Raw genomic sequence first — 20,242 nt, 5'->3', positions numbered from 1 at the left:
CAGTTTTCTTTCATTGTCAGATGGTGTGTTGCTGGTGATAATGAAACGCTATTAGGCAATTAAAAAGAGGGAAAGCCTTCGATAGAGATAAACCTGGAGAACACCATGTTCAGGCAAATCATCTGGGTACAGAAGGACACCAACTGCATGCATGACCTCAGTTGGGGCATCCAAGAGTTGAATGCACGGAAGTAGAACATCGGATTGTGGCTACTAGAAGTCAAGAGAAGGTGTGGAGAGAAATCTAGTGACCTTGATCAGAGTTGCAACTGAGAAGAATGTGCTTCCGTTGTCCATTGTAAGGACCTCAGATGTTAAATATTAAACAATAACATATTCCATACTTTCAAATCGCCAAAGAGGATTTTAAATGCTTTTACCATGCAAAAAACATGCTAAGTATAGAAGATAGTTTTATTTATGTGATTTAATCATCCAACACTGTAAATATATATATGATATATATAATTATGATAAATATATATAATATATATATCATATCACCTGCCTGGTAAAATTAATGTTATGAAAATGGTCATATCCCCAGAAAGGACTTCCCAGCCGTCCTATTTAAAGATGCATTACTCTCAGAGAAGCCACTTTGGGGCCCATAGTAGTACGGGTTACAGGAATACCGTGGGTTGTTGTTGGGGTTGACCAGAAGTTTATTAGGAGGCAGGCCTCTAGAAACACACCTGTAAACTCAGTTACCTGGGTAGTTGAGACTGGATGTTCGAGAGTTCAAGGCCAGCCTGTGCTACTTAGTAAAGCTCTGTCTCAAAATTAAAAGTAAAAAAGGCTTTCCGACAGACAGAAACATTTATTGGAGGCAAGTCTGGTGATTACCGTTGAATGCCTACCAATGTGAGGTTGACCAGAATTCCCAAAAAGGAGACTATTAAATTAGCATAATCTCTTCAGCTCAAATATCCCACAGACTTTTTCATCTAGAAAAATGTGTGCCCTGGTTTTCATAGACACGAACAATGGGCTGGAAATGGGCTTTCTCTGTTTGCTTTTACGTGGGAGGTGGTTGGTTCCACTAATGCGCTTGCTGGCTTGTTTGGTAACAGGTAAACAGAGTCCTGTGACGCCTACTTCTGGTGGTGCAGAAGCCCTGGGCTCCTCTGACCCAAAGCCTCCAGCTTCCTGTGGCTATAGCCGGCACTTCGAACCCCACCTGGTTGGTTTTGTGTGGAAGGAGGATTCCCGGTTATCGCAGCCATGAACTTCCTCCGGAGGCGGCTGTCTGACAGTAGCTTTGTGGCCAACCTGCCCAATGGATACATGCCGGACCTGCAGCGCCCAGAGAGCTCCAACAGCTCCCCAGCGTCCCCGGCCACAGAGAGGAGGCACCCCCAGCCCCTGGCTGCCTCCTTCTCGTCTCCGGGATCCAGCCTGTTCAGCTCCTTCTCCAGTGCCATGAAACAGACCCCGCAGGCCCCCTCGGGGCTGATGGAGCCACCAACTCCTGTCACACCCGTGGTCCAGAGACCCAGGATCTTGCTAGTCATTGATGACGCCCACACAGACTGGTAAGCAGCTCCAGGGATGGGATCTGGATGGGGCTATCTCACCTCTTGGGAGGAAAGAATAGAAAGTGTGTGTTGGGCGGTGATGGCCCACGCCTTTAATCCCAGCACTTGGGAGGCAGAGGCAGCCTGATCTACAGAGTGAGTTCCAGGACAGCCAGGGCTACACAGAGAAACCCTGTCTCAAAAAACAAAGCAAAACCAACAACAACAAAAGAGGCTTACCTAGTTTCTGAGATTAACTGGGAGCAGGAAGAATTCTTCAAAGAGAAGCAGTATGTCTTGTTTTCTAGAGCCCTGACCTGGTAGAGTCATCTGCAAACTCCAAGTCTAACAGCTCCAAAATAAACAACAGAGTCCCCCAAGTCTGGAAAGTTCTGGATGTATGCTATAAACATCTTAAGGTTTTTCTATATGGAAAATGTTCGCTGCTGTGAGTGTTCAGGAGACACAGCAGGGGAACCTCTGACCTTTCTGAACAAGCCAAGGTTTTCAGTATGAAATACACCTCACACAAAATTTCCCAAGTTACCTTCTGCTCTGCCAAAATGAGGTTGTTAAGGAGGTATACGAATCGCCAGAGGCTTGCCTCTTTTCTCCTAACTCTCGGGAACAGATTACCCGTACACTTCCTTCCCACTTCTCCCGTGAGTGTGACCTCCGATACTCCATTGGATGGGGCTGAGGAGTTCTCTAGCCTCCTCCAGACAGTAAGTTCTGAAAGCAGTAATCATTCAGCAAGCGACCGGCCCCAGGGCAGCAGATCAGTACAAGACTGTGCCATCCTTGCGGTCTCAGTTTCTATTTCCTCCACCTTTTTCTTTTTCTTTTTCGTATCTGTGTGTGACATGGATGCATGTATGTATGTGTGTGCTCATGTGTATGGGTGTGTGCACATGTATGTATGTGTGTGCTCATGTGTATGGGTGTGTGCACATGCATCAACAAGTATGCTGTGGTTACGGAGGCTAGAAGCTGATGTCGAGTGTCATCCTGAACCACTCTGCACTTATTTAGAGGCAGGGTCTCTCAATGAACCCAGAGCTTACCAACTCTTGCTAGATAAGCTGACTCCCCTGCCCCACCCCCTTGCACCACCAGGATTCCCAGTCTCTGCCTCCCGAGGCTGGGATTATAGGCAGATACCAGGCCTTCCAGACTTCTACATGGGTTCAAGGATCTGACCTCCAGTCCACCCCCCAGGCTTACAAATCAAATACTTTATTGTCAAATACTTTTTCCACTGAACCATCTCCCCAGCACCTAACCTCTGGGCTTTCCTCTGTGCTAGTTATTTTACCTCTGCCTTAGCTATTTGTCAAGAAAGTTGCTTCCTGTTTGGAAGCAAAGTTTAATTAAAGGAGACCCTGGTGTGGTATCAGCTAGGCCATGTTCTGTCCTGTCCCTCGATCCCCTGCCAGCTTTGTAGCTCTCGGGACTTGCTGTGCCTAAATGCAGTACCTGCCTCCTCAAGGGGCTTAATGGAAGTGGATAACATAAACGTCAATATAAAAGTCCTTGGATGACTACTAAGTAGCATGTAGGCACACGTGCGTACTATTGTAGGGAACGGTGGACCTCTCTGCATGCCATCCATTAATCACAGCATTCTTGATCTATGCCCTCGTCCCCTGGATTGTGCAGAAAGGACAGGGTGTGTCCCGTTGCGTCTGGTTTCCTCTTGGCATTCCTTCCTGCTCAGCACCTGCTTAACAGATCTTACCGCCCTGTATCTGCCCACAGAGCCTGTGGTTCTGTGACAAGGCACAGTGACCACGGCTGGGATCCAGCGAGTGTCCCCAAAGTAGCACTACAATTTTGACTTTGGGCATAGATCTCCTTAATGTATAGAAATTAGCAATGAATAAATCTTACGTGCTGCTCCCTTGGGGGTCAGGGTGGAGACAGCAATTTTGGCCTGAGTAGTCAGTCTCTCAACACGTTGAAATATTTATCACTTGCTCACACTTTAGTTGGGTCCTGAGAACAACGGTGTATGGTTTCTGGCGATCTTCTTGCTCTTTGGTGGGGAAAAAGAAACTGAGGCTCGTGGGCTTACCTGGGAGTTGACTCCATAGTCACTGAGTGTTTGACTGAGAGACCTCCTACCACAGGCTCACCGGCTTGTTCCTTTAACTCTATACTTAAATCTTTACGCCCTCTCTAACCTCTCAGCATCTCCGTGGCGTTCCCAGCTGTCTCCAAATTAATGTTCCCTGGGAGCCTTAGAGTCTTGCTGGTGGTGGGACACAGCTGTAATCCTTGCACTTAGGAGGACTGTGAGTTCAAGGCCAGCCTGTGCTACATAGGGAGACTGTTTCCAGAACTAACAGCCTTGCAGACACCAAGAAGATTCTCAGTCCTACCTATAGAAGTCTCCAAAAATGCCTGGTCGCAGCTACCAATGATAGCCAGCAGGTGGCAGGCTAGCCCCATGGTCCAGTGTGTCTTGGTGGAGCCCCTCGCCTCCAGGTCCTGCTTCTTCCCAGATCCTCCTTTGTGTGAAGGTCTCCAGAGAGGAGGAAGTTGTGAAAAGAGAAGAAGCCAGCTCCCACAGCCTCTTCTTTCCCCTTTGAGATGATAATGAGAGGAGCTTCGACTGTCAGGGCTGAGAGTGACCCTACCCCCCCCAGTCCCCACCCCCATCCCCCCCCTCAACCCCAGGGGCACACTGCTGACTGCTTCCTGACCCTTCGCAATCTCAGCCCTGCAAACTGCCTCTCTCTATTTGTCCAGGGCCAATCTGTCTCATGAGGTTTCCTTGCAGGCAGAGAGTTTGGTGGGAACCTACGCATTTTCTCGGAGTCCAGCTGGCAGATTATTTAAACCTGTGGGTCCAATCAATTCCACCTGAGAGCTGGCCAGACAGACCCTTGGGAGAGGGACCTTGTGTTTATTTTTCCTTAATTTTCTTCCCATCTAGAAACAGTAGTGCGGTGTTCTCCTCTTGAGCCTTTTTCTCCGCCATAGGCTTTTGATTTTGATCGGGTTTATAGAGTTTGCATTCTCTGAGAACAAACTGAGACCCTGAGCCACCTCTGCTGCAAGGGTTCATGGCTGCACACTTCAAGATGCAGCATGTGGAGATGAACGTAGCCATGACCTGGGTCTCTGGACAGCTTCTGGCCACCCTCCTGGAGGTCTCACTTGATAGCAGGTCTGTTCTCTGGGATGAGGCGAAGCAGTCAGTCCCTGGAACCACAAGAGAAAGCAGTGCACGCGTGAGTCAGTTTCCAGGCTCTCCCTCAGCCTGCTGCTCCAGCGGGCACTGGCTGCCCTGCCTTAGCCTTTCCAGCAGTTTCCCTGGCTTCAAGCTTCCAGTCTTGATCTTGTCTCCGGGTTACCTTCCAGCCTAGCATCGTTGTATCCTCCCTGGGAACAAACCCACGTTCACTATTTGATGATGCATCGCCAGCCTAAACTTTTTAAAGTCACAAGCGTGTGCCCCCTGTTCTGCGCATGTCTTCAGCATTACAGCCTGCTTTGCAACCAAGAGATTCCCTGAGCACACTTAGGAATTTCTGTTCCCGATTCCCAAAATACCCCCCCAATACCACCCCCTCCACACACACACACACACACACTAACTATGTTTACCTGGCCGATTTCTGTTCATTCTTAGAACTTGAATAGGGAAAGAGGTTGCCTCTTCTGGGGAACCACCTCCGACATGAACATCCAGTTCACAGTGCTGGTTGCCACCTCCCAGGTCTAACTTCACACGTTCTTCACCACAGCCTTTCGGCTCCTGTCACAGCAGATTGCAACAGACTCTTCCTCAGGTGGCGTTCTCATCTTTATAGTGTCTAGAGCTCAGTGCACACTCAGTGTGCAGTGGGTGTATGCCATAGTCCCCTCCCTGTCTAATCGGCTTGATGTTGTGAACTTACAAGTACCTGGCCTTAGCCGTCGGTGGCACGCCACACACAGTGGAAGGGGTTGCACTTCTAATCCCCATACTATGAAATCTTAGCTCTTCATCTGTAGGCTAGAGTCCCTGAAAAGTGAATGCTTAGGAATGTTTTGAAAAGAGGAAGGAGAAGGTCCTAAATTCAATCCCCAGAACCCCAAAGAGAGCTGAATGTGGTGGCACACACTTGTGATCTAGCGATGTGGAACCGGACACAGTGAGATCCCTGGGACTCAGTGGCTATCCCCGTTCTACTTGGCAAGTGCCAGGTTCAGTGAGAGATCTTGTCTTAGCAAGAAGGTGGGCAGGAGCTGAGGAATGACACATGAGATTTCCCTCCGGCATCCACACATACACACACACCCCTTACATGCACACACATGAATACCCCTTGCACACACACATACACACACACACACACACACACACACAAACAAGCAGGGAGATAGGTGGGTGCACCAACCAGAGCCCTAGTTTTGAATTTCAAAATTAAAAAGAACTTATTCTGTTAATGAGCATTCACCAAGACCTGGTGGAGTCGGTGAACCATCCTGCTTCTGGGGTTCTCTGGAGAGAGAGGAGGGGCACTGGGCCTCGCAGATGCAGATAAGCCTCTGTCCTGGTGGTCCTCTCTTCTCTCAGTTAACTTGTTCTCAGACGAACTGCAGTTCCATCCAACAATGGCCTGTCTCATGTCCGCTAACCCCCACCCCTTCCTTGTTTATGTGACAAATGGAAATGGTGTTCTTCCTTTGAAGAGTCCCTTAGCCACCACGCATGAAGCCTAGAGGCCATTCGACTTCATTGGCTTGCCAAGGCACCGTTAATGGTAGCCCTGGCTCAGTGCCTGTTATACTTCTAGGTTGAAAAAGACTGAGATTGGGCATCTGTGTCTCCTCTCCCACCAGCGGCCCGCCCACTCCTAAATGGTGTCACTGTTTCTGTGCATAGAGCAGCACAGATGACAGAGAGGTGGGGCATGTGCAATGATCTGGGAAATGATTGGGCATGACAAGGTATGAGTGTGCCAGCAGGTAGCACGCTTAAATCCCACTCGCTCTCACAGAAAATCGCATTGGCCCTGGTGGAGACAGTTGCGCAGAAGTCACGGGCACTCTCAGTACACAGCATTACACACACCCGCACTTCCCAGGGGATGGACCAGAGGCTGTTTTCCAGGTAATGAAGCAGCAGAAGATCCTCACACCTGCTCAAGGAAGCCAGAGTGGCTGAGCTTGGGAGGGAAATAAGACCCAAGTCTTCCATGCTGGGCATGAAGGAGAGGCTGGGCAGTTTGGAGGGAACAGAAGAGCAAGGACAGTTAAGACATCGGCAGACTCTGAGGACCGACCATGTCCTCATCGTTACATGAATAGCTTTATGTGTGGCCTTAGTGTTTTTCCCTGTTGCTGGGATAAAATACTCTGACAAAAGCAATGTTAGGAAGAGATGGGGCTCTCTGTTCTTATGGTCAACAGTTCCAGTCTGTGCCCTGTTATACTGGGGGACTCTGGGGTGGGGGGGGGGAGGTGTGTGGTTACACACGGATCCCATAGTCAGTAAGAGCTCAGCTCGGTCTCTCTATTTTAAACAAACCAGGGTCCCCTGCCCAGGAAATGGTCCCTCCCACAATTAAGATTGGCTTCCTCACATCAATTAATATAATCAAGGTCACCCCCGCAGTCACGCCCAGAGGTACACCTGCCAGGTGAATCTAGATTCTGTCAATTGGCAATCACCACTAATGATCTCACGGCCTTCCCATTGTGAGGCTGCGAGCTGCGTGGTTCCCGCCCACTCTCTAATTTAGCCTCCTAATCATTGTGCGGGTACTAATACTATTCCTGGTTTATAAGTCAGAAAGCTTTGTGCCCTCAACCAAAGCAGATGTGACTGGCGTCTTGGGATTCAGTGAGGGCATTTGAGGACAAGCCTGGGTGTCGCCTTATTCTTGCTGCTCTCCTGTCTGCACCTGAAGCTCAGGACCTCCTGAGCTGCATGGGGGTAGACTCTGCCACTGCCTACACACACACACACACACACACACACACACACACACACACACACAGCATCTGACAGCTGAGAGAATGGCAACAGAGCTCTATTTACACCTCATTGGCCAAGCACAGAAGACCAGTGACCTCACCCTGGAAGGAAGTGCCCTGCCCCACCCAGGCAGCCTCACCCCTCCAGAGCCCTTTGAGTGGCTGACTGTAAAGGTGCCAGGAGGAAAGGGAGTCCTTGTAGGCATCCAGATGCCCATGATCTCAGACTGGCAAAGTGAACGTCTTATGAAAATTGTTCTCGGACACACGGAGAATATTTTGTTTTCTTCTTTTTAAAGTACCAAGGCAGGGGCTTTTCTGTTCTTTTTTACCTGCTTTGAGATTAAAGCTGTCGTTTGCAGGAACCTATGTCAGATGTGTGTTTCTATGAGAATTAAAGGGGAAAGGGGACTGAGTTCTAGAGAATTCTAGTCTGGTGGGTGGAACCTCAGAATGAAGGCCTATCCAGCCCTTGGGATGGTGCAACCCAGAGGTATGTGTCCATGGTGAGTCTACAGGCCATCAAATTGACAATAAAGATTACCATCAACGTAGAACTGTCAGACTGAGCAAAAGACAGGTTATCCAGTGAGTGCCGAGTGAATGAACCTACAGGCAAACACCGAAGCCCGAGACTGATGTGGACTAAACACCCGTTTACTGTTTATTTGACATTTGAATGTCATTGCATGTCCACTGTTTTTCTCTCAGAGAAGAAGGAAGTGTGTGAAACAGCAAGAGGCTAGCCTCTGAGGTGCCTCGCTTTCTCTTCCGGGAGTCAAATCAGGTCTCCTGACTGGCCCCATCCCCAGAGCACAGCTTTCTCTGACATCAGTGGCAGGGAGGGAGAGAAGCCCAGGGGACAGTCTCCAGCCAGACTCTTAGATACCTGCTCCGCTACAGACTCGGTCAAGCCTAACCTCCCAGCCTCACACCCCTCCTCTGTGAGGCAGGACACGGACTAGCTTTCCTGAAGGGTAAAAGATAACGGCCTGGGTGAGGTTGGTCCACACGGTTCAGCCTGACATAATAGGCCCTGTGATGGTAATTGTTATTATCAATTAATTGCAGCTGCTAATTGCTTGTGACTATAATAGCCCTGGGGGGGGGGGGGAGCTGCTTGGCATGCTTCTCAGTTCAGCTGGTTGTGCTGGAGGCCCAGCTTCCAGAGGCCCTGGAGGAGGGGTGTCTAGGCCTTGGCAGCTTGGCAGTCATTCTCTGAGTTACAGTGAGTGCTCCAAGTCAGTCAGCTGGGCCTAGAGTAAATAGAGACGCTTAAAGCGTAGATGCACGACTCTGCTGTAGACCCCCCAGATCTGGGGAACAACCCATGCCTGTTGCCACCCTAAGGTCCTCCATTGCCTAAGGCAACTGTTGTATATAGAAGGCAACTTCTGGTAAAATGAAGAGAGGAGGGGGTTTCATAAAAGAGCTATCACCTCCTGTTTGCTTTATTTAGTAACTCAAACATCCCACCTGACCCCACCTGGGGGCTTCAGTACTGGACATCGGCCCTGTACCTCTGCCCCCACCCTCCCTGTATTTCTGCCTGTCCTGGTGTCCAGGGAGAGGGGAGGGGCCTGGGCATTCCCCATCAACCAGTTCTGTTGCCTGGAGACAGCTCAGTTTTCCCAGGCCCGGCCCCTTTTATCAGGGAGACAATGTGCGCACACAGTGAGGGCCTTGTGTGGCACCCAAGCCCCTAGCCCTTTGACTTGAAGAATTTTTCAAGTGCTGACCCTTCTTCGTGAGGTCTTCACGCTGTCCAATCCGAGAGCTGGTGTCTCTGCAGCTTCCTTACCCAGCTCCTGTGAGTGGAGACGGAGGAAGGGGGAAACAGAAAGGTCGTTACCACCACCCTGCTCTTGTAGAATCTTGGGGAGGGGGAGCTTCACCCTTGGAACCTAGCTAGAAGATACAAGAAAAATGTCTTTGAACAAAAGAGAACATGGAGAAATTTCTCCCCTAATTCTCTTTCTTTTTGCTGATTCTCTGAAGAGCTTGACTGAGCCGTGGGATCTCAGGTGTAAAGGACACCTTTCATCCCAGAGCACCTGTCTCTTTAGCTATACCACCATGTGGATGCATGAAGACCACGTCTCTGGATGAGTGGTCCCATTAGAATGAGGATTTCCAGCTACCACCCTAAGCTTGTTGTATGAGGTCAAGTTCTTCGTATAGAAACTAAGTATCTTTGGTCAGCATATGCAAAATGAGGTTTTACTGGATATATATGGTGACATTCTCAGAAGGAAAAGAATGTGTAGTGATTATAATTCTAGAAAAAGTCGGCCTGTGAGGGCCCTCCAGAGAGGTGCAAACATTGAACGTGCGTACGTCAACTCTTGTTTATTTACCCTTGCACTTAAAAACAAATTCTTAGTGAAAATTCAGCCCGGCTTAGTCTACTCATTATCTCTTGAGGAGACTTTGTGACAGACCCACAAATGTTGTGTAGAAGGAGTAGGCGTGGTTCTGTCGGGACACGGACCAGTTCAATGGAGGAATCACTTCTAGACAAGGATTCCATGGAGCGAGCTAGGTCAGGCCAAGAGGAACTGTCACACACCACAGCAGCCTCTGAACGCCCAGAAGAGTCAGGAACCTGCTTGTTGACTGATGAAAAAAACCAACCATAGAATCGATCAAAACAGAGGGCTTCTACGTAGTTTAAACAAATAGAAACAAGACTGCTGGTGGAGCGATGGAAGACGGAGATGAAATTCAACTTGATAAGCACGTGCAGCTCAGTCTAAGTACAGTTCGCTGGCGGAGACCAAGTGGTGGTGGGAAAGGGGTGAGTTTCCATCATGCAGAAGATTCCAAGTTTGGTTTGGCTACTCATTTGTGAAAGCAATGAAGGGCTCAGACCCCAACAATTTTACTCTAGAAAGCCTTAGAGGAAGATCTAAATTGACCCATTATCTCTTCTCCTCTTGCCTTTGTCTGGCCCATCTCGTGCCCTTGCCTTGTTCTTCTCTGAGGAATGCCACAGCCTCACTCACCCTCCACAGCCTCACCTCCACAGCCTGGCTTTCTCACCCAGACCCTCCCAGTGACCTTTCTATAGAGTCCCTCAGAGACCTGCTTCTGCTTGGGCAATAGAGACTTCAGAGCTGGTGCCCTTAGACTTTACCCACTGGTCACAACCCTGCCCCTGGGCAGGTACCAGCCTCGTTACATAATGTCTCTCTCCCCAAGACCTGTGGGGGCCTCTAATGTGTTCCCTTGCAAGGGAGAATCATCTGGCTTGCCGGAAAAGGGATGAGGATTCCTGTCCACTCTTCTGCTGGGTTTTCTGGAGATCTTTGAGAAGTTCATTACCACATGAAGAACTAGCTTAATAAGGCTATCTGTGGAAGACACACCAGTCAGTTTGGGAGCAGGTGGACGGGAACAAGGGCAGGTGGAGAAAACACTTCGCTGTGGTCAGGAAAACAGCTGCTTAGGCTCCATGGCAAATGGCATTAGCCATTTGGTTTCAGCTGCAGGGGGATGACTGGGAGTCACGGGGACAGTGCTGGCTGTGACAGCCAGCACTAAAGGCAGCAGTTACAGGCTACTCAGCCAGCGTTGGCAGTTTGGGAATATAGGCTAGATGTCTCCGAGTTTCTAATGTTCAAGGGAAACCAGACTTTTAAAATGAATTCTGAATTTTAAAAGGAAAGGTATGTATGTGGAGGCGAGGTGGGGTGGGGATAACTTCACAGCTAAGAGAGCTTGCTGTACAAGCATGAAGATCTGAGTTTGGATTCTCAGCACCCATATAAAAAGCTCAGCATGGTTCACACACACACACACACACACACACACGCACACGCGCACGCGCGCGCACACGCACACACACCACACACACACACACACACACACACACCTGTAACCCCACAGCTTGGAAAGCACAGAGAAAAGAGGATTACTGGGAGTTCCTGGCTGCCAGTCTGACTCTAGGCTGAGAGAGAGATTGTCTTTGGAGCAAATACAAAGACTGACAGAGAAGAGTGCTTGATGCTCGCCTCTGGCTCCCAGGTGTATGCAGTCACCCGCACAGACCCATAGCCATGCTAGCAGACACCACAACCCCTGTCACACACAAAAGTAGAAGTTTACAATTCATCCTGTCAGAATGAGGCCATGGACTCCCTCGAGATCTACCTGTTGGGGACTTGTGATAAAAGATAGAGGTATTAAGGTAACAACTGGATCTGTCTTTTCGCTTTGACCGGATGTTTTAGACCAACGTGATGCTTAGCACAAAGAAAAGAGGAGAAGGCAGAAGGAGGGAGGATACAGGAATAAGTGGTCAGGCGAGGGATGTAGAGGTGAACGATTTAGATGATGGATAAATAAGCTGTTTATTGGATGGATAGTGAATCTTTGTCTGGGTGACAGATAGATAATAGATCTTCTCAGCCTCCTACAGGCAGAAAACCAGACGGGGTGAGCTGAGTGTGCCAGGAGGATTACTCAGGGGTCCTTACACAGATGGCAGATGTAGTCAGTTTTCTCCTTGTGTTTTACCAAAGAGAAAGCTTGGACTGTGGTGGTGGTGTTCACTTGAAGCAGCATCAGGATGTAAATGGAAAGAGCTAGACAGGACCTGGGTCAGTCTCTACAGCCAGAAGACCCTTCTGCTTCTTCTCCCAGAAAGGTGAAGCCTCACTCAGATATCTCACATCAGAATCCCACTAGAGCATTCTTGGCAGCCTTTGCATCAGGGTCTTAATGTAAACCCTTTCCACACCTTCCGAATTAATCTTCCAAATCCCCATTATGCAGGGGAGGAGGGATGGGGTGGCCCCAAAATATCTACAGCCGTTACTAGAAATACTGCCCCACTCCCAAACCAAGTCTTCCTCTACATGCCTAGACCACACACACACACACACACACACACACACACGCATCACCTTTGAAGTCTTAGGCCCTGGCGAAGAATAGGCACCAAGTATTGCATGAGCTGATTAGCTGGTGGACTAGCTGGGCCACCTCGTCAGAACCACACACGCCTCTCATCAGGGTTCCCAGCCAAGGCTGGACAACGTGTTCCCTTCGGACCGAACTGGATCTCTGTGCTGCTGCACTGATGGTTATCATCCATGCGATAACCATCCTCTAGGAGGGAGTGAGCCCTGTGTGGTCTCCATGATTGATTCTTTAGAGGCTGAAGGTTCTGCACAGAGCAAATTGCCCATCGCGGCAGGTTACCTCAGGCAAAGCCGCCTTCCTGGGGCTGTGGGTGGGGCTTGCTGGGTAAAGGGCTTGCTGCACGAGGGTGGGAACCAGAGTTTAAGTCCTGGAGACTCTAGAGAATGATTGAACATGCTGCCCCCACTGCCTGCCAGGACTCATGGTGGGAAGTGGGAAGACGGTCCCCGCTGGCTGGCTGGCTGACTGGCTGACTGGCTGACTGGCTGACTGGCTGGCTGGCTGGGTTAGCAGAATCCTCAAGCTCTGCGGTCAAGTGAGAAATGTTGCCTCGCCTCACTGGCTCCACAGTCAGGTGGATCTGTCCGGGATCCCTGCTCTGACACAGGTAGATCCCGTTTGTGCTCATTCCCTGCCTGCGGCAGGACAAGAAGGCAGTGCCCCCCCCCCCCTCATAAATCTTTGTCGCATGCCACCACACCCCAGGGGCCCCCAAACTAGAGATTTTCCACCCCGGGCAGCCCTGGTTTGTAATATTCTCCTTCCTGCTGCCTTTAATGTGTCAGTAAAGTATGAGGCCACCCACAGAGACAGAACCCTCCTGGAATCTAGTGTCCCCGCCCCCTTCGGAAGGCAGGACCATGGATTTGATTGATTGGTAGAGTTATTCAAGGAGCTATGAGTATAGACATATTAGGGCACTGGGATGAAGCGACGGGTGGAAGACAAAGCCATTGGACAACGTGGATCCATCTGTTTTAGCCTGAGGTCAAACAGCCAGTCAACAGAAGAGACAGTGGGCTCCACCCCCCAAGGCATCTAGAATTCTAGGCCACCCTTCCCCTTCTCTCTGACACACAGAGCTGTTCTGAGGCAGCTCCAGCCTGAATTAGCCCACCATTCCACCACTATCCCCACCCCCCAAGCCCCCACCAAGAAGGCAGCAGTCTGTGTGGCCCATCAGGAGACAGACTTCTGACTCCCAGCCAGGCAGAGGGATGGACCGCCTGACCCTCACCTCAGCCTGAGACAGCCTGCCAGCCCCAGCAGTAAGCATTCCAAAGACTCCTGGGAAGGTGAGGCCCCTTTGAGGCAGGATCTGCTTGGGTGGCATACAGTGCAGAGCATTCTGGGTTCCAGGTTGGAATCAAGTCCAAGCCTGACTGTCAATCCTATAGGCTGGACATCCACACAATGACCCATATACTAAAAGATGTAGGTTGGTGAGTTATTGCAATGAGTTGCCAGTAGGTGGCGATAAAGGGTCACAAGGAAGATCAGGATGGGGGGGACAAGGGAGACATTTCCCTACCTGGCCAACATGTAGGAAGCACAGTCCTGTGCCCTGTCACAGGGTGCTGTCATGTGCTGTGACTGTTGAGACACAGCTCACAGACTGGATGTTTGGAGGCAGAGGACAAATTGTACTGTATAATTTACAAGGCAGAACAGTACCATAAGGCAGAGAGTATGCCGTGTTCAGCTGTGGAAGAGGGGCCCAGCCCAGCCAGATGGGGGTGCTGCTAAGGAAAACAAGAGAGCAGATAGCACCTATGATGTAGTACGTATTTGTAATTTAATAAATTAACATGAAATCAAGACTGCATTATTTGTGTTTTCCTTGTCTCGTTGAGTCTTTCAAATAACTCGTAGACATAGGGAACATGGCTTTCTCTTTAGAGGCTGCAGTTGAGGCAAAGGAGGCCAAGTCACTGGGCAGAACCAGAACTTGAGTCTCCTGTCTTCCCATCCACTCTTTCTCCTCTCGTTCACCATTCTGTCTTTAAACACCAAGGGGGCTATGGGAAGGCAGAGCCAGGTGACGCCTGTCTTGGGTCACACCTCTAGGCCTTTGGAAAAGGGAAGGAAGGAAATGGATGCTTACTGAACAGATCTCTTGGTCTCCTTTCAGGTCGAAATATTTTCATGGGAAGAAAGTGAATGGTGACATTGAAATCCGAGTGGAACAGGTACGCGGTGGCCTCCTCCCTAACTCTTCCCACAACTGCTCTTTTCTGAACTGGGGACATTTCCAAGAACAACCTTGCTTCCATCTTATGTGGTCATAATGAACCAGAAAAATCCTGGACTGTACTCAGGAGTCTCGTTAAGTTCCAGAATTTTCCTGTCCACTAATTTTGCAACCTTTTGGTTTTAGGTAGCATATGAATCAGGGTTCTCTAGGGGATCCAAACAACAGAACTTGTGTGTGTGTGTGTGTGTGTGTGTGTGTGTGTGTGTGTGTATAAATGGAATTTATTAGAATGGCTTATAGGGTGTTGTTCAGCTAGTCCAAAAATGGCTCTCTAAAAATGGAAGGTCTAAGCCGGGAGGTGGTGGCGCACACCTATAATGCCAGTACTCTGGGAGGCAGAGGCAGGCGGATTTCTGAGTTTGAGGCCAGCCTGGTCTACAGAGTGAATTCCAGGACAGCCAGGGCTACACAGAGAAACCCTGTCTCAAAAAAAAAACAAAAACAAACAAACAAAACAAACAAACAAAAAAACTAAAAACAAAAAAACAACAACAAAAAAAGGAAGATCTAAGATTCCAGTAGTTGTTCAGTCCATGGAGGTTGGATGTCTCAACTGGTCAGTACATGCTAGAATTCCAAACAAGTAGACTTTCCTGGCAGTAAGGGAATGGACTTCCCAGAGAGAGTGAGAGCAAGCACTCAGAGAGTGGACACTTTCTTCTTCCATGTCCTTTATACACGCTGCCCGCAGGTTTGTCCCAAATTAAAGGTGGATCTTCCCACCTACAGAGGTCTGGATAGCAGGTGAATCATCCCACTTCAAATGATTTAATTAATAATAATAATAATAATAATAATAATAAAGAAAACCTCTCATAGGTGTACCTAGCAGTTTGGGTTTTAGCTCATTCCAGATGTAGTCAAATTGACAACCAAGAAAAGCCATCACAGGTCGAGAATTTTTCTTCAAGGTGACTATGAGAAGGAGTTCATGCTACAAAACTGAGACAAGCAGAGATGCTCAGATGGGAAGCCATGTGTTTCATTTTTTTCCCCATGGCTCTAAGACATCTGCTTTGACTTTGACTATGGAGCATAGGAGATGTATTAGTTACTTTCATATTACTGTGGCAAAACATCGTGACCAGGACAGTTTATATTAGAAGCATTTAAACTGACTTAGGATTTCAGAGGGCTAGAGCCCATGATGGCAGAGCAAAAAACAACAGGAATAGCTCAGAGCTCACATCTCGATCTTCAAGGAGCAGGCAAAGAGAAACACACTCGGAATGAAAAGCATTTTGTAAACTAAAGGCCAGCCTCCAGTGACGCACCTCCTCCAACAAGGCCACACCTCCTTATCCTTCCCAAACAGTTCCACTAACTGGAGACCAAGTATCCAAAGACATTAGCCTATGAGGGCCGTTCTCATTCAGACCACCGTCGTAGAAGAGCACATGTTTGAATACGGACTCTCTTGTTTCTAGGTGTTGAACAGGTGGTTTAATCTCTCCGTGTCAACATTTTCTTGTGTCATTGTAGCTGGGATTAAATTATTTTAAACATCAAAAAGAGCAGAAATGACACTACCATCTCTCTCCATTACTTATTCTATCAATATTCAGGTCTCTTATTTTATGTAGAAAGAAACATTGATGAGGTAAAATAGCATAGGGAATCGGGACTGAACTCTAGACCTCCTGATTCCTGACCAGGCACTCCCCAGTTAAGTAAGCTGAGACTCTCCTTTGTAGGAGCACCATACTCAGCCTTAGGAGAGCACATCACAGCAGAGAGCAGTGAGCTTTCGTGGCGGAGCAATGACTGAGCCCTCTCCAGCCCTTCATCTGTCCTTTATTGATAATAGTGGCATCAGCTTGTGCCACTATTGCTATAGGTAGGATTGCATGAGTTAGGGACAAGGCATGTCCTAATCTTCCTCTTCTTCTCTTCCTCCTCTATCTTCCCTTGCTTTCCCCTTTTTTCTTTCCCTTTTACCTTCTCTGTCCTCCCTTTCCTGCTTTCTCTCACCCTGTCCCTCCTCCCTCTACTGATTCTTGTGCTGATAGTGGTTGAGATGGTGATTATCTCTCCTTTTCCTTCCCTTCCTCTATTCCCCTCCTACTCCATTCCACAACCACCCTTCCCCCTCCTCCTCCTCCTCCTCCTCCTCCTCCCCCTCCTCCTCCTCCTCCTTCTCCTCCTCCTCCCCGTCCTTCTCCTCCTCCTCTCCTTATCATTCTTCAGTGAATAAGAATGAAATCAACTGGAAGAAACAGCATTTGGAATGCAAGAACAGAAATGGCCTATCTCCCCAGCCCCACTCCTTGAACTCTTTTGGTTATTTTGATCTCTGTGAGTCAGAGGAAGGGAGAACATTTCTGAGCATCAAATTGATGGAGTTGGCTTCATATTAAAACACCTAAAGTTTGAACTTCAGTATGATCCAGTGGTTTTTTTAAGTCAATCCAATGTCTACTAATTTTCCTTCCATGGCCAAAAAAAAATGCAGACTATTTTTGTTCATTTTACAAATATTTGCCAGTGTCTACGATGCTAGATTGCTCATGTGGATAAGGATAAAGAAGCAGTGGCCCTGACCATAAACAGAAATGGCTTTGAGGTAGGAGTGCTCTTTGGATTGTATTGAAGAGTAGATGGGCTCTTAACATGTAGAGCTGGAGGCATGGACAGCATGTGGTTGTGGGCCAAGGGCAGAGGAAGTTGACCAGTGCAGGTTTAGACACAGTCTCCTTGTTTGACTCTTAATATAGAACTTACTTTCTTCCCCTGCCCCTCTCTCAGTGGAAAATGCCACCTGGACCTTTCATCATGGCTGCAAATCTGTACAGTCTCCCTCTGCCCCCATACCTACCCTCTGCCATGTCCTCTTGACGCCATATTTTATGATTCCCTAGTCTTTACGCTGCTGTCCCCAAATTGTCAAGGATCTACCTTGATTGAACTCATCCAAACTTTCAACCAACAGCCTTATATCTCTATTTGTTTACTAACCTCCACTTTATTCTTCATGCCAAAACCAGAGTGATCTGTCTTTGTGTGTGTGTGTGTGTGTGTGTGTGTGTGTGTGTGTGTGTGTGCACGTGTGCATGTGTGTGTATGTGCATGGTGGGGCAGGAGCACGTATCACGCATGGGTAGTGGTCATAGAACCACTTCCGGGGTCCTCTTCCCCCTTGAATGAGGAGCTCTGTTTTTGCTTCTGTGCATGCTACTAGCTGTCTTGGGAGCCTCTGGAGCTCCCTGGGTCTGTCTCTCATCTCTCCTTGACAGCACTGAGAAACAGATGCCTGCAGCTGCACTATGCTTAATGTGAGTTTTAAGAATCCACACTCAGGACCCCATTCTAGCACAGCAATCCCTTTACCCCTTGAACCATCTTGCTAGCCCCTAGCATGATATTTTGAAGAGTGAATGGGGCCCTTTAATGACTTAGCTTCCTCAGAGACTCCCTCCCTGAGTACTGTCTGAATCAGGGAACTCGGTGGCACTACCTCAAATCACCTCACTGCATCAGAGTACTTTATCTATACATTTAGGAATGGATTCTTTGGCTGGGCGTAGGGGCCATGACTGTTACTCTGTTAAGTAGCATGGGTCTCAGCCCAAACTAGAACTGAAGGAAATACTTGCAGAATGAATAACTGTCAGATTCCACACATTCTGGCTGCATGTCACTTTCCAAGAGTGATAAATCACTCCTTCTTATTCTTTCTTCAAAAATCTTGGTTTTCTGTAAACCGTCTGGCAAATGTGTAGTTGCCAACCAAGCTGGACCTACCTCATCTCCTTTGTGGCAACCCCAAGGTATGCATTCACATAGCCTTTGTATCTTAACACTGCCTTTGGCCCACGCAGCAGGTACCAAAACTATATGCACGCAGGACGGACACCTGATGAAGCTGTCATAACCACATGGGAATACTAGGAACACCTCAGGAGTCTGTGGGAGCCCAAATCATGATGGAAAATGTTGGCTGACTTGGACATTCTCACTTCCAGCCATGTAAAGCCAGAAAGTAAATTAGTCAGAAAACCAATTAGGATGTCATTTAGCCATTTGTCCCTGGAAGACATTCTTTCTCAAACTCTTGGAATGGCTTGTTTTTGGCTCATCTGGATCAGTGGGTGGGTCACATAAGCAACCCCAACCCCCCTAGAAAGTCACACTCATCCCCTAGCACTCTAAAGAGAAGCTTTCGGATGAAAGCCACTGTTTAGTCTAAGCTGGCCTCTCAACGAAGGGCAAGATTAGCCAGATAATTGTACTGTCTGGGCTTTGTTGGACAGAGTCAAAGAGTTAGTTGTGGTTGGCCTAGAGGAAGCCTCCACCCCATCTCTCCACCCTCTTCCCCACAATTCCAAAACCACTTGCCTGGCTGTATCAGAGCCAGGAATCCAAAAGAGAGCTGCTTCACTTTGCATCTGATTGCCCAGCTACAGGGTCCTACTGTGGTGTCCTGGGGGGATTAGAGAGTATTTAGCCAGGGTGATTTGGCCTGCCAGTCTCTCCTGTTTGTCTCCACAGACACAGCCCACTCCTCTGTGAGATCAAGAGGTAGGGGCTATGGATGAATAGATTAATGTTAAGTAGACCCACAGACTGAGAAAGTTCTCTACTAGAACTGAGTAGCAGGGAACCCTGGGCCTGGTAAAATTGAAAATCAAAAGAAAGGAGAAAAGGATGGAGGTAGGGGATGGAGGGGGGGGAGAGAGGGAGAGAGAGAGAGAGAGAGAGAGAGAGAGCAATGACCATATTCAGTCTTTTCTGAGTATTAATGGAGACACCAAGGCAGACAGAACCACAGTGCCTTACTCCATCCATGTTAGAAAGAAACGCAGGAAGAGAAGGAAGCTGGAAAAGCTATAGGCTTACATCTGAGCACAAGAGACTCCCTTTGCAGTCTCCACTCCTGAACGATTAAAAGGGAATTAGTTTGATGTGTTTGGACCTACAGAGCCTGTATAGACTGAGGATCTTTTGGACCAGAAGTGTTTCAGATTTCTTTTTATTTTTTTTCAGATTTAGAAATACTTGAACATACATGATGACATATTATAGGAGGGAAACAGAAGCTAATATTGAATTAGTTTCTGTTTGACATGTAACACATACACTGATAGAGATTTTACATAATATTATTAGTGCATCTGTATATTGATTATGGCCTATTGCTTGAGGTCAGGGATGTCAAGGTGACCCTCAGGGACCTTTGGACAGGGAGCATTTGGAAACTCAGGTTTCTGGATTGGGGGGGAGCTCATCATATATGTTATGCACACATATGTGCACCTTCAGAGCATGTATATGTGTGTATACCATAGGTCAACAGGCTGTATCTGCCTCTAATTCTACCTTGCTCTTTTGTTTGTTTGGTTGGTTTATTTGGTTTTGGTTTTGGTTCCTGTGTTTTTGTTTCTGTGGTTTTGTTTTGTTTGTTTGTTTGTTTTTTGAGACAGGGTTTATCACTGAACCTGGAGCTCACTGATTGACTAGACTGGCTAGCCAGTGAGCCTCCATCTCTCTCCTCTTCCCTCTCCTGTCTTTCCCCTCATAGTGTTGCGGTTATGGATCTATGACACGACACCTACATGTCCTATAAGTGCTGAGGGTC

The 20,242-nt window shown here is 48.2% G+C and overlaps 1 protein-coding gene across 1 annotated transcript in view; it reads left to right on the top strand.

Moving 5' to 3' along the window:
- The first annotated feature begins 1,224 nt into the window (after positions 1-1,224).
- Syn3 (synapsin III) overlaps positions 1,225-20,242 on the top strand; it is a 397,752-nt gene continuing 378,734 nt past the window's right edge. Inside the window, exons 1-2 of the mRNA XM_052165574.1 lie at positions 1,225-1,535; positions 14,545-14,602. Of these exons, the coding sequence (XP_052021534.1) occupies positions 1,225-1,535; positions 14,545-14,602 (369 nt within the window). The remainder of the gene's footprint in view (positions 1,536-14,544; positions 14,603-20,242) is intronic.

Source organism: Apodemus sylvaticus, chromosome 20 (assembly GCF_947179515.1).
Source record: "Apodemus sylvaticus chromosome 20, mApoSyl1.1, whole genome shotgun sequence".
Taxonomy (NCBI): Eukaryota; Metazoa; Chordata; class Mammalia; order Rodentia; family Muridae; genus Apodemus; species Apodemus sylvaticus.
Note: the sequence above shows the minus strand (reverse complement) of the source record. Positions and strands in the feature narration are given on the sequence as shown.